Genomic DNA, 15,366 nt, shown 5'->3' on the forward strand with positions numbered 1-15,366 from the left:
TTTAATCATCACTACAAGATGAAAATCCAAGCTCCTGCCATTAAAACACATTTTCTGGCTTAAAATCATTGTTATTGCATGCCTGACCTGAGCCGAGCCCAAGACTCACAAACATTGGGCCGGCGCATCTGCCCATTACGTCATCACATGAATGAGCTGTTTTCAGTGGCCAGAACCGTTTAATAATGAGGAATTGCTTTTCATTGCCTAACACCATCACTCCTGGGGTCGAAAGTGAGTTTCACAAAGCACTGTCCATGCACTGAAATTATAAACAGCAATAATGACAATCAAATGCATGCTAATATTTTCTGTTACACAAATTGCAATGTTCATTTCTGTGCCTCATAAACTCATAACATATTGATGTATGATCATTACAGTATAGATTAAATACTCCTCGGCCTTTGATTGAGGCTATTAGGAGCAGGGCAACAGACAGGATGCAGTTGGGGAATATGCAGGTGTGTCTGGGTTGACTGCTGAAATGCTGAAGGCCTCAGGATATACACAAGTGGGTTTAGTTACTGATCTGATACATACGATTATATACAAGGGTGTTGTCCCAAATGACTGACTGAAGAATGTGATTGTAAACATGTACAAGAAGAAGGGTGATGCCCTGGAAAAGTGGAAATTCTATCTATCTATTGCCAGATGCCTCAATTCCGTTCAGAGTGGCCACAAACAAATCGCCTCCACGTCGCCCTGTCCCCCACCATTTCACTGCCCTGCTCCCAACTCACACCCCCCTCTCTCATATACCTCTCCACCCCATCCCTCCATCTCATCCTCGGCCTTCCCTCCCTCTCCCCCCCTCCACCTCACTCACATACACTCTCTTTGTCAGTCTTTCACCCTCCATCCTCTCCACATGGCCAAACCATCTCAGTGTATTCCTCCTAACGCTTCCTTCCACATCCACATCCACACCACAACGCACCTTTATATACTCATTTGTCAGCCTGTCTCTCCATGTGACTCCACAGGCTCCTCTTAAATAACTCATTTCCGCTGCTCTCACTCGACTTGTGCCCTTCCAACAACGTCCAAGCTTCACTTCCATATGTTAGAGTTGGTATCTCAATACTGTCATGTAGTAACTTTTTCATTTCCATGCTCACTCCCCTGTTTCTTATTACTGCTTTCAAGGAACCAGCAACCTTTCTTCAATGCTGTACCCTTTCAAGCACTTCACCCTCCAAACCTCCATCCTTACTCATCACACTACCCAAGTACTTAAACGTACTCACATTTTCCAATTCCTCATCATCCAACCTTGCTGTACATTCACTTACTTCACCTCTCTCGAAGACCATCACTTTACTGAGGTATAACACTTTTCCTGGGTAAGCTCACTATCCACTCGCTCGAAGTAGTGTTGCTCTCAGGTGACTGCCCTTTCCTTTCTTCCTTCCTTCTTTTCTTCATTCTTCATTCTTTCCTTTTCCTTCTGTCTATGGGTGACTCTACACTAAGTGACAAGCCAAATGGTTTCCTGTACACCAGGAATCATTTACTAAGCTAGGTAGTAACTATATAACCTAATTATGGCACCTGGTGTGATTTAGTGGGTTATTAAAGATACTCCAATCAGACAGATCCTGAGAAGGTTTATATTCAAGGGGTGGTTGGGGTTTACTGCTAACGTAATGCCACCCAGGGATGAGTGAGGCTGGTCACTCCCATCTTGAATGCCAGGCTCCTACACTCCTCATGGGGCAACACAGGATTAGATAATGAATGAATGAATGAATAAAACTTTTGGACCAGATAATGAAGGTAATGGAGAGAGTCCTAGAAGATGTGATTAGGGAAAGAGCAAATACTATTGTGATGCAGTTTGGGATTATGCCAGGCAAAGGTACCACTAATACCATATTCATTGTCCGATAGCTTTAGAAAAAATGTGCAGGAAAGAAAGGGAGCTGTACTTTGATTCTGTTGATGTGGAGAAGGTCTCTGACAGTCCCTAAGAAGGTAGCCAGGCAGGCAATAGAAAAGCTTTGGATTGAGAAGTGGCTGGTTAGAGTGGTCATGGGTATGTATGTGGGAGCTCTCATCCAGATGAGACAGTGAATGGAGATTTGAATGAGTTTTCTGTGGATGCTGGCATGCATCTTATACTCTCTGCTTCTTCTAGTCTATCTTGGCACTTGAAGCTCTCTCACTGGTCTTCCGAAATGAAGTCCCATGGGAGATGTTGTATGCTGATAACTTGGTGATGACTGCAAAGAATGAACAGAAAGTGGAGGAAAGATTTGGGAAACTGAGAAGGAATGGGGCACATGGGTTTGCACTTAAATGTGGATAAAACAAAAATGATATCTAGGGCTGGTGGTGGTACTATCAAAGCAGAAGTGTGCTCATGTGCAGTTTGCCGCAAGGATGTGATAATAACTCTATCCTATGAATTGTTTGCGATATGTGGGTGCATAAGAAATGCAGTGGTATTAGAGGTACACAATGAGATAATGCTGATGATTTCTTGTGTGCAGTGTGTTGAGGATAGCATGCAGAAATTGCCAGGTGTGAAAAGACTGATGTTGCTGGTGAGTTTCCTGAGTGTAGAGTTTTTTTTATTGGGGGGGACATGTTATGTGCTGGAGGTGGGGCTGGAGCTAGCTCTGTGGCTAGAGCTAGGAGCAGTGGAGGATGTTCAGGGAGCTGTTGCCTCTCCTGACATTGAAAGGGCTCTCCCTCCGTGCTAGGGGATCTTTGTATGCAGCATGTGTTGGGAGTATAAAGCTGCATGGTAGTGAGGCCTGGGCAGTTAACTGAAGAAGAGTGTAAAGGTGTATGATAGCAAGACCGGGGCAGAAAAGAGGACGATATCTGCGGGTTCAAATCTACAGAATGACAATGATTACAATGATAAGTAGTGCCACTTTGAATGTAGGGAAGAGTAAAGTGATGGTCTTTGAGAGAGGTGAAGTCAGTGAATGTACAGCGAGGTTGGATGGTGAGGAATTGGAAAATGTGAGTACGTTTAAGTACTTGAGTAGTGTGATGAGTAAGGACAGAGGTTTGGAGGGTGAAGTGCTTGAAAGGGTACAGCAGGGAAGAAAGGTTGCTGGTTCTTTGAAGGCAATGATAAGAAACAGGGAAGTGAGCATGGAAGTGAAAAAGTTACTACATGACAGTATTGTGATACCAACTCTAACGTACGGAGGTGAAGCTTGGACGTTGTTGGAAGGACACAAGTCAAGAGTGAGAGCAGTGGAAATGAGTTATTTAAGAGGAGCCTGTGGAGTCACATGGAGAGACAGGCTGATGAATGAGGATATAAAGGAGCGTTGTGGTGTGGATGTGGATGTGATAGGAAGCGTTATGGAACACACTGAGGTGGTTTGGCCATGTGGAGAGGATGGAGGGTGAAAGACTGATGAAGAGAGTGTATGTGAGTGAGGTGGAGGGGGGAAGAGGGAGGGGGAGGCCGAGGATGAGATGGAGGGATGGGGTGGAGAGGTATATGAGAGAGGGGGGTGTGAGTTGGGAGCTGGGCAGTGAAATGGAGGTGGTACAGGGCAACTTGGAGGCGATTTGTTTGTGGCCACCCCAAACGGGATTGAGGTGTCTGGCAATAGATAGATGGATAGAACCTTGAATGCGAAGCCTAGGGGGGGTAGGTTTATAACTGAAGGGTTGAGAGGAAGGATGGGACTGAAATGTACTGGTGCTGTGATGAGGAGGGGCAGACTGAGATAGTCTGGGCATGTGGAGAGGAAGGACGATGGCAACAGCTTGCGGAAAGTGAGAAGTGTGAATATCAGGGGTATGGTTATCAGAGACATACTGAAAAAGACCTGGGACGAGGTCATAGAGTGTGACCTCAGGGATAAAGGACAGAATAGAGAGACTGCCAGAGATCAAGCAGTGTGGCGAGCCGCCATTCAGTGACCAAGGCCGATGCACGCATGCATGTTGAAGACTTTATAAACGATGTGAAACAATACGATATCCATTAATCTTCAAGGTCTTCTATACATCAAACAACCTTCGAACCAGGGTTGTGGAGTCGGAGTTGGAGTCATGGAGTTGCCTGTTTTTGGTTGGAGTCAGAGTTGGAGTCAGTAAACTTCCCACAACTCTGACTCTGAGCTTTTTGGTTCAGGAATGGTATCAATCATATCTTTTCAATACTTTATTCAGCTTCTTTTACAATCATGTATAATGATTTATTTGTTATTACGCAAGCTCTGTAAGTACAGAATATAAAATTCAGATCTATGATTTGCATCTATCAAAATCCATGAATATTATTCATATACCCGCATCATGTCCATGTGCCGTATTATTAGTACGGTACATACTAAAGCTGAAGTTGAAATCGTACTTGTAAAATTTCTGGAGTCAGAGTCAGAGTCAGGAAATATTATCACCAACTCCACAACCCAGCTTCAAACTCACAATCACACACACACACACACACACACACACACACACATACACACACACACACACATACACACACACACACACATACACACACACAGTCAAGTCTCATTATACGTCTGTTTACTGTGATATAAAGCACTACGATAATTCGTTATACCCTTTTTCGGAATATCAATAAAAAATTGGTTGTGATTTTGCCAGAATAATAACTGCAATAGCCGCCTCCAAGAATCTTGAATGGATGCGGTGACACACGCACTCCAACAGGCCGCTGCCTGAGCCAACATGGCTGCCCAGTGTTTACATTTGCTGTAATCATCTGCTTTTCATTCCATTTTGAGCATGAATGGCCACTGAAACATTTGCTATTGCCATATAACAATGCAAGTGCTTAACAAACAGTAGTGTGAGACTTCATGTACTGTTACCTTTTTTTTGTCAAACACTGAAATTTATGACTTGGAAATTGTGTTCACCTTACATAACACAGCCTACCCAATCAGCTGATGATGAGGTCTCCCAGCCAGCTGAATGAGGCAAGATGGCCATCCATAGTTCGCATTTTCTGTGAATATCTGCTTTTTGTTCCACTTTGTGTGTGAAGGGACACTGAAACACAACTGCTATCACCAAACAACAATGTAAGTGCTTAAGAGCTTATGCAGTGTGCAATATTAAGTGATAACTTTTTGTGTGTGAAATACTAAAACCTGTGATTTGGTATTCATGTCAACCTTACATACACAGCTTCCAGTCTGCTGATGGCAATGCCCCCAAGTCAGCTGACTGCGTAAAGACGGCTGTCCAGTGTTTACATATGTTGTGGATGTCTGTCTTTTGTTCCATTCTGTGCATGAAAGGCTACTGAGACACCACTGCGATCACCAAAAAACAGTGCAAGTGCAGAACAAATAGTGCAGTGTGCAATATTAAGTGAAGTGATGATTTTTTGTGTGAAATACAGTACTGAAACCTGCTGCTTGGAAATCATGTCTGGCAAGCATGCTACCCCTATTGCAAAGCATGGTGCTACTGTTTTTTTTTTTTTGGGGGGGGTTCATAGTCAAGGACACTGTATCAATGTTATACTGACCTCACTATATGATAAATCATTACGCAACAGGTTTTCACTTGATGCAACCCTATCATACAGCGAGAACTGACTGTACCCTCTTCAATTCTTACCCATCACTCACTGGCACTGATATAACCGGGCAGCTCCGTAACCCAGTTGTACAAATACCCCTTAACTCCTTCTGTATCTCATGCAAGGACAATGGTGGACTGTAAGAGAAGGACAACTGCAGCCTGCAAGCCACCAGGCTCATTTTTAGATAAGCCAGAGGACACAACAACACAATCTACGCAAAAACTTTCATTCTCCACGTAATGCTTTCCTTCAGTCACACATTTCACAAACTTCCTGTTACACGATACTTACCCTAACTGGTCTGCAATCCACGTGAATTACTTAAATGTCCCATCTCCAGAGCTTTCACTCTGAAATTCGAACTTGTGCCAAACCAGTCCCAAACCTACATTATAATATCTGACATCAACACACCTTCATGCTTTCATCTTACAGGCTCTGTACTCAGTCCTCTGCTTTGTATCATGACCTCCAAAGCATTGGCAGCTTTTCTTCCTTAAACAGATCTACCCTACACATCCTCAATACATATATCTATCTATCTATCTACTGCCAGATGCATCAATCTCATAAGGGGTGGTCACAAACAAATCGCCTTCACGTTGTCCTTTCCAACTCCATTTGGCTGCCCTGCTTCCAGCTCACACACCCCTCCCTCATATACCTCTGCACTCCATCCCTGCACCTCATCTTCAGCATCCCCCTCCCTCTCCCCCCCTCCACCTCATTCGCATACACTCTCCTTGTTAGTCCCTTGTTCTCCATGCTCTCCACATGGTCAAACCATCTCAATGTACAGTACGTATTTCTCCTAACGCTTTCTATCACATCCACACCACGATGCTCCTTCACTTCCTCATTTGTCAGTCTGCCTCTCCAAGTAACTCCACTTGCTCCTCTCAAATAACTAATTTCCACTGCTCTCTCGAATTGTGTCCTTCTGATTAGGCCCAAGCTTCACTTCCATACGTTAGGGGTGGTATTGCAATACTGTAATGCTGTGGCTTTTTTTACTTCAATGCTAACTTCGCTGTTCCTTATCACTGCTTTCAATGAACCAGCAACCTTTCTTCCCTGCTGTATCCTTTCAAGCAATTCACCCTCCAAACTTCCATCCTTACTCATCGCACTACCCGAATACTTAATTGCATTCACATTTTCCATTTCCTCCTCATCCCACCTCACTTTACATTCAGTGGCTTCATTTCTCTCGAAGACCATACCTTTACTCTTCCCTACATTCACCTTTAGATTCCATTTCTTACACACACTCCCAAACTCATTCAACGAGCATTGCAGTTCCCCTTCAACTTCACTTAACAATACAGTAGCATCTGCAAACAACAGTACAAGGAGTTTCCAAACACTACTCTCTGTCATTCAGGGTCACCCCAACATCCACAGCTTTAACTTGTACCTCTTTTATAATCCCATCCATATACAGATTGACCAACCAAGGAGACATGACACACACACACCCATTTCAATCCAACATTCAAATAGAAAAATTCACTCAGTTCACTATCCACATGCAATGCAGCCTTAGCCCTCTCATACATACTCTTCACGGCATTTAACACCTTTCCATTTACTCCGTATGTCCTTAATACTTTCTACATTCCTTGCCTATCAACCCTGTCACATGCTTTCTCCAAATCCATTAAGGCCACATACAACTTCTTTCCCTTCTCTTGAAACTTTTCCACTAAAGACCCAAGAATGAATATCTGAACTACACAACCTTTTCCCTTCCTAAAACCCCCATTCTTCAACTAATTCCTCTGTTAATTCCCTATCTCGCTCAATAAGTATGCTACCATATACTTTTCCTATTACACTTGAAAAACAAATGCCCTACGATTACCACATACTTCTTTTTCCCTTTTTCCTTTGTACAGGGGAATAATTATACCAGACTTCCAATCCTCCATGACACTACCTTCCTCCCACGCCAATCTGAACATCTTCCACATCCATTCTGCTACAATCTCTCCCCCATGCTTCAGCATTTCACCACACACTCCACCAATTCCTGGGGCATTCCCCATTTTGACTTTCTTCATTACTTCCACTACATCAAACTTACTGATTTCTTCCTCTCTTCTCACCTCCCTCCTTCTCCTAGGCATTCCCCAGCTACTTATACTCACATTACTTTCATTCTCTATGTTCAACAATTCCTTAATGTGTTCTCTCCATCTGCTCACTTTTTCTCCCTTCTCCACTAGCAATATACCATTTTTATCTTTCACTCTCTGACTAACTTCATTAACACCCTGTCTAACTCTCTTTGCCTCTTACCAGAAAAATCGCTTACATTCCCTCCACTTTCCACTCAAATTCCTTCCAAATTCATCATCCACTATCTTCTTAATCTATCTTACTAATCTTTTCACCTTTCTCTTCCTCTCCACATATAAATCCCTCTTCAGTCTCTCAACTTCCTCCACACCTCTGTTTCTCATCCACTTACTATGTGCTTTCTTCTTTTGTGCCACGGCCTGTCTCACCTCTTCATTCCACCATGCTGTACCTTGTACCCTTTTTGTCTTCTCTTCACCCCACACACCACCTCACATGCTGCACATATTTCTTCTGTGAATATTTTGCACACACCTTCCATCTCCCCCATCTGCTCCAAATCATATTTATACAATTACTCCCCTGCTTCTCTCTTATACTCTGACTTTTTTCCATCCCCTTGCAACCTTTCTGCCCTCCTTGTATGGACTACTTCCCCCTGTTCTTCCCTTCTCCTACTCACTTCATTTCATGAGAACCTTAACTTTTGCCACCACATGCTAGTCAGAAATTCCACTCCCCCAACCTCTGTACACTCTTGCATCCATTATACACCTTCTCATTCTATCATCCACACACACGGAATCAATCACTGCCTTCCATTCATTCAGTTCACCACCCACCCTTCTCATCACTCGCCATGTATACTGTGGATCACTGTGTGTCTACAGAGGGTATTGGCTATAATCAACCCCCTCCCAGCACAAATGTCCACTAGAGCACTGCCATTCTCATCCACTTCTGCAGGCACACCCCACTCACCAACAACTCCATCCAACTTCACATTCCCTATTTTTCCATTCATATCTCCAATCAAAAAATCTCTATCATTCCTTTCATACTTTTCCATGTATCTAAATTATTTTTTCCCCCCATCACTGGGCCAAGGCACCAAATTTTCCACCAATTCAAGTCTACAGTAATTCTACCCTTATCACTTTATTTCATTATGAGCAACATTTCACAGCAATCATCACTTCACTCTTATCTACATTTATATTTCAGGCCCATAGACATCCATAAAACTTAGAATCCATCTCCAAACATCCATGCACTTTTGGTCTGCACAGCATTTAGCATTTTCCCATCATCATACATAATAACAGCTTCTATAATTCATTTTTTCTCACCTTGTCATATGCTTTTTCTGGATCCAAAAATGCCATATATATATATATCTTAGTCCTTCCCACATGCTTTCTTCATTATCTGCCTTACTACAACTGAAGTCTATCTAAAAAGAAACCAAACATTTTAAATACTGTAGTGCACCCAATTTGCCAGCCTAGCGTGATCGTGAGGGGAGCATTAGGTAGCACTGACTTTGAGCTTTAGTCTCCCTCTAGCCACATCACTTAATCATCGAGGTACACATGCTTAAGTAAACATGTTGAGTGCACTTGGCGATCTGTTGCAAGTTCAGCAATGTCGAGTAGTTCTAGCGGTTCATATTGGATGGCCTTCCACATCAAGAGACAATGATCACACTGAGGGTGTATGATATGATCCACGACAATCGTCGCCTGAACTGTCCATGAAGTGTCAGAAGAAGCAGGCATTTGTACAAGTTTGCACCATACGATTTTAACTGAAAAACTGAAAATGCATCATGTTGCCAAAAAATTACTGCCACATCTGCTGACAGATGAACAAAAAGAGAACCATGTCACAGTCTGTCAAGAGCTGTTTGATTGTCTGAATGCTTATGAACACTTTCTGAAACAAAAACATTCGGGAGCCAAATGCTAATCACTCACCAAAATATGTTGTTGGCTGTGGAACAAGCAACCTACAAACCAAATTTGAAGAAATTTTGCAAAACTCTCAGGAATTATGTCACCATATTTCATAAAAGGCCATGTTAAAATTATAGCAGCTGGCATACGGTCATCTTTGATCAAATACTTACCAAAAGTAAAAGGCATCTGCACATTCACATATTGCTGTTTCCTGAAGGTTTGGTGAAACTTCATCCACAACTTTTAGGGATACAGCAGTCCCTCAATTATCTGATGCAACAGAGCCAAAGATATGTCCGGGTAGTGGCAATGTTGTGAACAACATTCTCTCTACTATACCCTGACCCTAACCATACCCAACCTCCAACCTATACCTAACCTACTTGTACAGTACGGTACCTTTGCTTACTTTGACAGTGTTTTCCAGTCATTCAGGCATTTAGGCATCAAAACACAAATAAGAATATCAAAAATAATTTTTAACCAAAAAAAAAAAAAAAAAAAAAAAAAAAAAAAAATGAAAACCAAAGAATACCCTACCTATACACTACTGTATGTACATCATCCCTAATTTTGGCAGTTTTTTCAAGTCATTCTCCCATATTTAGACATCAAAACATGCACAGGAATATCCACCAAGAAAACCTATCTACCTATCTATTGCCAGATGCCTCAATCCAAGAAAACCATGGAGAAAAAAAAAAAAAAATTAAAAACCAAAAAACACCCTACCTATACACTACCACATGTACAGTACCCCTCCTAATTTTGGCACCATTTTCCAGTCATTCTGCCATATTTAGACATCAAAACACACACAGGAAAATCCAAAATAATTTTAAACAAGAAAACCACGTAAAAAAAAAAAAAATTAAAAACCAAAACACCGTATCTATACACTACTGTACGTACAGTACCCCTCCTAATTTTGACACTGTTTTCCAGTCATTCTGCCATATTTAGACATAAAAAGCACTCACAGGAATATCAAAAATAATTTTAACACCATGAAAACCATGGGAAAAAAAAAAAAAAAAAAACACCCTATGTACAGTATAAACCCCTCCTACTTTTGGCACTGTTTTCAGGTTAATCAGCCATGTTTTGACATCAAAACACACATGGGAATATCCAATATAAATTTAAACACCAAGAAAAATTTGAAAAATAACTAAAGCTTTCTGCCAAAAAACATTCAATTGGGGTAGTAATTTACCACCCAGTACACAGCAGACAGACTTCATAACCTGCACACCTCCAGCAGATGAACAGTTGTCCCATGTGGTCTAGTGGTTAACCTTCGCATTTAGCAAAGGTCAAAGAACTCCTCCTCCTCTACATGCTGGAGCTGAGCGTTACGTGATGACGGCCTACCCGCCTCAGGAGACTCCGGAGACAGCCACAAACTTACGATAAACGGAGATTCATTGTCTGTGGATGCGCTCGGCTGCGGGTCCGATGGCGGAGGCAGGAAATGAGGTGGTGGTGGTGAGAATGGGCTGGCACTCGTGGGGGTGGGAGGCTTGGAGGAGGAGTCAATCCTGGTCTGACAATACGACCGACGATTCAGTCGAATGATGACAGCGTCCCTGACTGCCTGCAGCTCCATCGCCAAGGCTGAGCGGCACCAACTCCCTGTCGCAGTGCAGGTGCTCAGCGTACTCCAGCACCTCCTCAAAACTCATACATACGGCACTGAGACGAGGGAGTGATGGAGTTGCGGGGCGCTGTGAGTCAGGATCCCATCCTCATCCTCGTTGGTGTTGCTGTCCTCTTTCGTGCCTGCAGAGGCAGCAGCTACAATCTCCTCATCAGACACTGTCTCATAACCAGGACTGCTGCCGTTGTCGTCCAACCAATCCCTCACGTCGTCGATGTCCACCTGCTCTTCTACTGTTTGAAGACAGTGGTGCAAATCATCCACATCACACCCCTCAAAGTCATGCTCGGCTCTGATTCCCCGGAGGAGATGAGACCAACTGCTTTCAAGTGTTTTCAGGGAGACTTCCACATGTTTGCCCAGTTTGTTTGCCCAGTTGAACACTGCATACTTCAGGTCGTAACACTGAAGATTCTGCAAGGTCTGCTCCCCACGTGTGTCCTTGGCCCCATCCTCGTCCCCCAGCACCACCATCACTACAGTGAGGAACCTCTGCCATGTCCTTCCTACATGCCTTCTTGGGAGCCATGATAACACCTTGGTCCACTGGTTGAATCAGAGCAGTCGTATTAGGTGGCAGAAACATGCTCCTAGTGTGCCTGTCATCAATAACCAAATCCTTCTCAGACCGATGCGCGGGGACACTGTCCAGGAGCAAGAGTGCCTTTAACTTGTTGCGAGCGACATCAGGGACCTCCGTTTGATAAAAGATAACCTCCTTGACGAAGTATCTGTGGAACCAGTCTTTGAAGATCTTGGTGGTAAAGCAGGCCTTCACAGAACGGTACCACACAACAGGCAGGCTATCCATCAACCCACGGAGACAACGTGGTTGTTTTGCACCCCAAGCAATAACAGGCTTGAGGCAGTGCATCCCGTTAGCATCAGCACAACACAAAACAGAGTCACAATGTCTGGATAACTAATGACCTGGCACAGTCTTCTCATTCTCCTCTGCCAGGGTATTGGTGAGCAATGAGCAGTAGAATAGACCAGTTTCATAAGCATTATAGACTTGACTAAGGACAAGGTCCTCGTCCTTGATCAGGCGCTGTACATTCTGGTAAAACCGGTCTACATCCTCTGCTGCCATGACCGAGGTCTAGCCATGAGCCTCATGGCCCGTAAGTCCAAGGCGAAGCGTGAAGCTAAACAGCCATCCTTCGGAAGCCTTGAAGTCATGCAGATTGTGCACGTGTGCAGGCTTCTCGGCTGCAGCCTTCACCTTGGTTCCACAAACAAGCACACAGGCAGCGGGCTAGATCATATTACCGCAGTATGAGTCCTGTGGTCTAGCCCACATCAACCTTGCTCAACATCTCACGCTTCTTCTCCAGAGTCAAAATCTTCCTCTTCCACTTCTCAGGTGTTGGTGGGGCCATCACCACACACACAAGAATGCAGCGGAGGAGGGCCACAACCTGAAGAAGGTAGGGGACCATCACAAAAGCAACAGCATTCACAGCCATGCTTGAAAGCATGAAAACTCAGATGGTAACAGAGACAGGAACGGAGGTGCCGGTTTGGAGGCCGGCAAGCAGTACAGCGCTGCCATATCGCACCTCACACTTGCCTCCGAGCACAGAGGAAGCAAAACACAGCAAACTGACATCTGCATACTATGTTCATTTCCATTTGCCCAGGCAAGGTTATCATGGTATGGTAACAGTGGATAACCAGCGCATCAATGCTTCAGGCAGTGTACCGTGAGTCCTTGAGAAATGAAAGCCCGAAGTACGAATTTTCGATGTTACAAAAGCGATGAATATAGGACAAATTCCACAATACGAAAGTATATGTCTCAATGATAGGAAAAGCAATACAAAAGGAAATACAAAAAATTCAAAATGGGTGCTCGCTTGCGGCGAGGAAACAAACTAAGCCCTCTCTGGTAAATTTTTCACACGCTTCTCAGTTGAGTCTACGATTTCGGGACAATTCGCCATCACAACGATTCCCCGTCATTTATTTACATATCAGTTTAGCAAGTACATCAGTTTTCGAGTTATATGAGTTATAAAGGAGATGGTGGTTTATTCTATTAATGGCATCAAATAGTTGGTATTAAGGAAAAAAATATAAATACAGTACAGGTAAGCCCTTAATTCACGCGAGGGTTAGGTTCCCTGACCCTTCGCGTATGTGGAAAATTCGTGTATATGTTCTGCCCTTGTGTGCACATAATTACGCATGTCTATAAGTATATTCTATCTATCTATCTATTGCCAGATGCCTCAATCCCATTTGGGGTGGCCACAAACAAATCGCCTCCAAGTCACCCTGTTCCCCACTATTTCACTGCCCTGCTTCCAACTAACACACCCCTCTCTCATATACCTCTCCACCCCATCCCTCCATCTCATCCTTGGCCTCCCCCTTCCTCTTCCCCCCTCCACCTCACTCACATACACTCTCTTCGTCAGTCTTTCACCCTCCATTCTCTCCACATGGCCAAACCACCTCAGTGTGTTCCTCATAATGCTTCCTATCACATCCACATCAACACCACAAAGCTCCTTTATATCCTCATTCGTCAGCCTGTCTCTCCATGTGACTCCACAGGCTCCTCTTAAATAACTCATTTCCACTGCTCTCACTCTTGACTCGTGTCCTTCCAACAACGTCCAAGCTTCACTTCCGTACGTTAGAGTTGGTATCACAATACAGTAATCACTCCAATATCCGGATCAATAGAGCCATCGGTAGGTTCGGATATTGGTTTTGTCCGGATATTGGGCCCCAGCTTATGGACTTGTACTTACGGACCCTAACACAGAGAAACACCTATACAACTCCCTCCGGACATGCATAGCACCTATTTAACACCCAAATCACACCAATAAGGCACATAAATGACTGAAATAAATGCAATAGACACATAAAATGTGGGTTTAGAAGTATGTTCATACATTAATAAACATTCTGGTACTTATGGACTCTAACCGAACCTAACCTAACCGAACTCTGAAAAACACATTCCTACTGCACATGCATGAGGTAAGTTTAGTATGGAAAGAAGTACAGTATGACACTTTCTGGTAAGTATAGTATGGGAAAAAATACAATATGAAACATTCTGGTAAATATAGTATGGAAAATAGTACAACATGAAACATTTTGGCTACTTACAGCAAGTCCCTGGCCACCTCGATGAATAACCGCTCCTCTCGAACTCTGACAGTAAGAACGATTTCCTGAAGCACTTGCACTACACTCTTCCTGAAGTCTTGCACTGAACTTAGTCACTAACACACAGAAGTCCGTTCTTTTCACAGTGTTCACTTTAGTCCAAATAATGTTCCATTAAATTTAAGTGTTGCACATTAACTTTTCCCAAGTTTTTTAAGTTTCCAAAGCCAAAACAAAGAAGGTTAGTTACGTTAAATTTCTTTTCTACTTAGTCTTTTCTCCCAACTTGAAAACCTTAACACAACACACCGTTTTTTCACTGCACAACACTCAAAATTCCCGTGTGGTCTAGTGGAGATGTTCTTGCTGTTTATTCACTGTCAGAGCCCGAGAGTATCACTGACAGGCGTCCAAGGGGTGCATCGGTGGGTAGTGGTGATGGCGTACCGACTACAGAAGACTCTGAAGACAGCCGCAACTCACGTCGAGCGGTGACTCCACTGTAGCTGATGTGCTGGGCTGTGGCTCGGAGCATGAGGGCCTGTCTTGGGGAGGCAACGGAGTGGAACCAGGGCTTGGCACAGCGGGGTCACGGGCCTGAAAAAACTGTCAATCGTTGACTGACGCAAGGACCGACGATTCTGGCGATTGATGATGCGCTGCCGGAAAGCACGCACTTCTCCTCCACGAGTCCCAAGGGCCCCATCTCCCTGTCGCAGTCCGGGTGTTCCAGGTAGTCTAGGACGAACTCTAGATGTTCTCTGAGTGCGCTCAGCTTGGGGATGGCTGGAGTAGTGTCCTGCTGGGCGGAGTCTGCATCATCATCGCCTTCGTCGGAATCTTCAAGTTCGGGACTCACACCAGCAACCGAAGACGCGATCTCGATATCAGACAACGTCTGATACCCAGGATCGCCCTCGTCGTCGTCCAACCACTCACGAACATCGTCCACATCAACATCGTCGCCGTGCGTACGTAGCCGTGCATGG

General features: G+C 43.9%; 1 protein-coding gene across 1 annotated transcript in view; it reads right to left on the reverse strand.

The window, feature by feature from the left end:
* The window catches only part of LOC145400926 (uncharacterized), a 127,383-nt gene that overhangs the window by 92,740 nt on the left and 19,277 nt on the right, over window positions 1-15,366 (reverse strand). The window contains exon 4 of the mRNA XM_080273287.1: window positions 6,165-6,188. Coding sequence (XP_080129413.1) covers window positions 6,165-6,188 — 24 coding nt within the window. The remainder of the gene's footprint in view (window positions 1-6,164; window positions 6,189-15,366) is intronic.

Source organism: Coenobita brevimanus, chromosome 54 (genome assembly GCF_032717465.1).
Source record: "Coenobita brevimanus isolate Jiangsu-jjx chromosome 54, ASM3271746v2, whole genome shotgun sequence".
Lineage (NCBI taxonomy): Eukaryota > Metazoa > Arthropoda > Malacostraca > Decapoda > Coenobitidae > Coenobita > Coenobita brevimanus.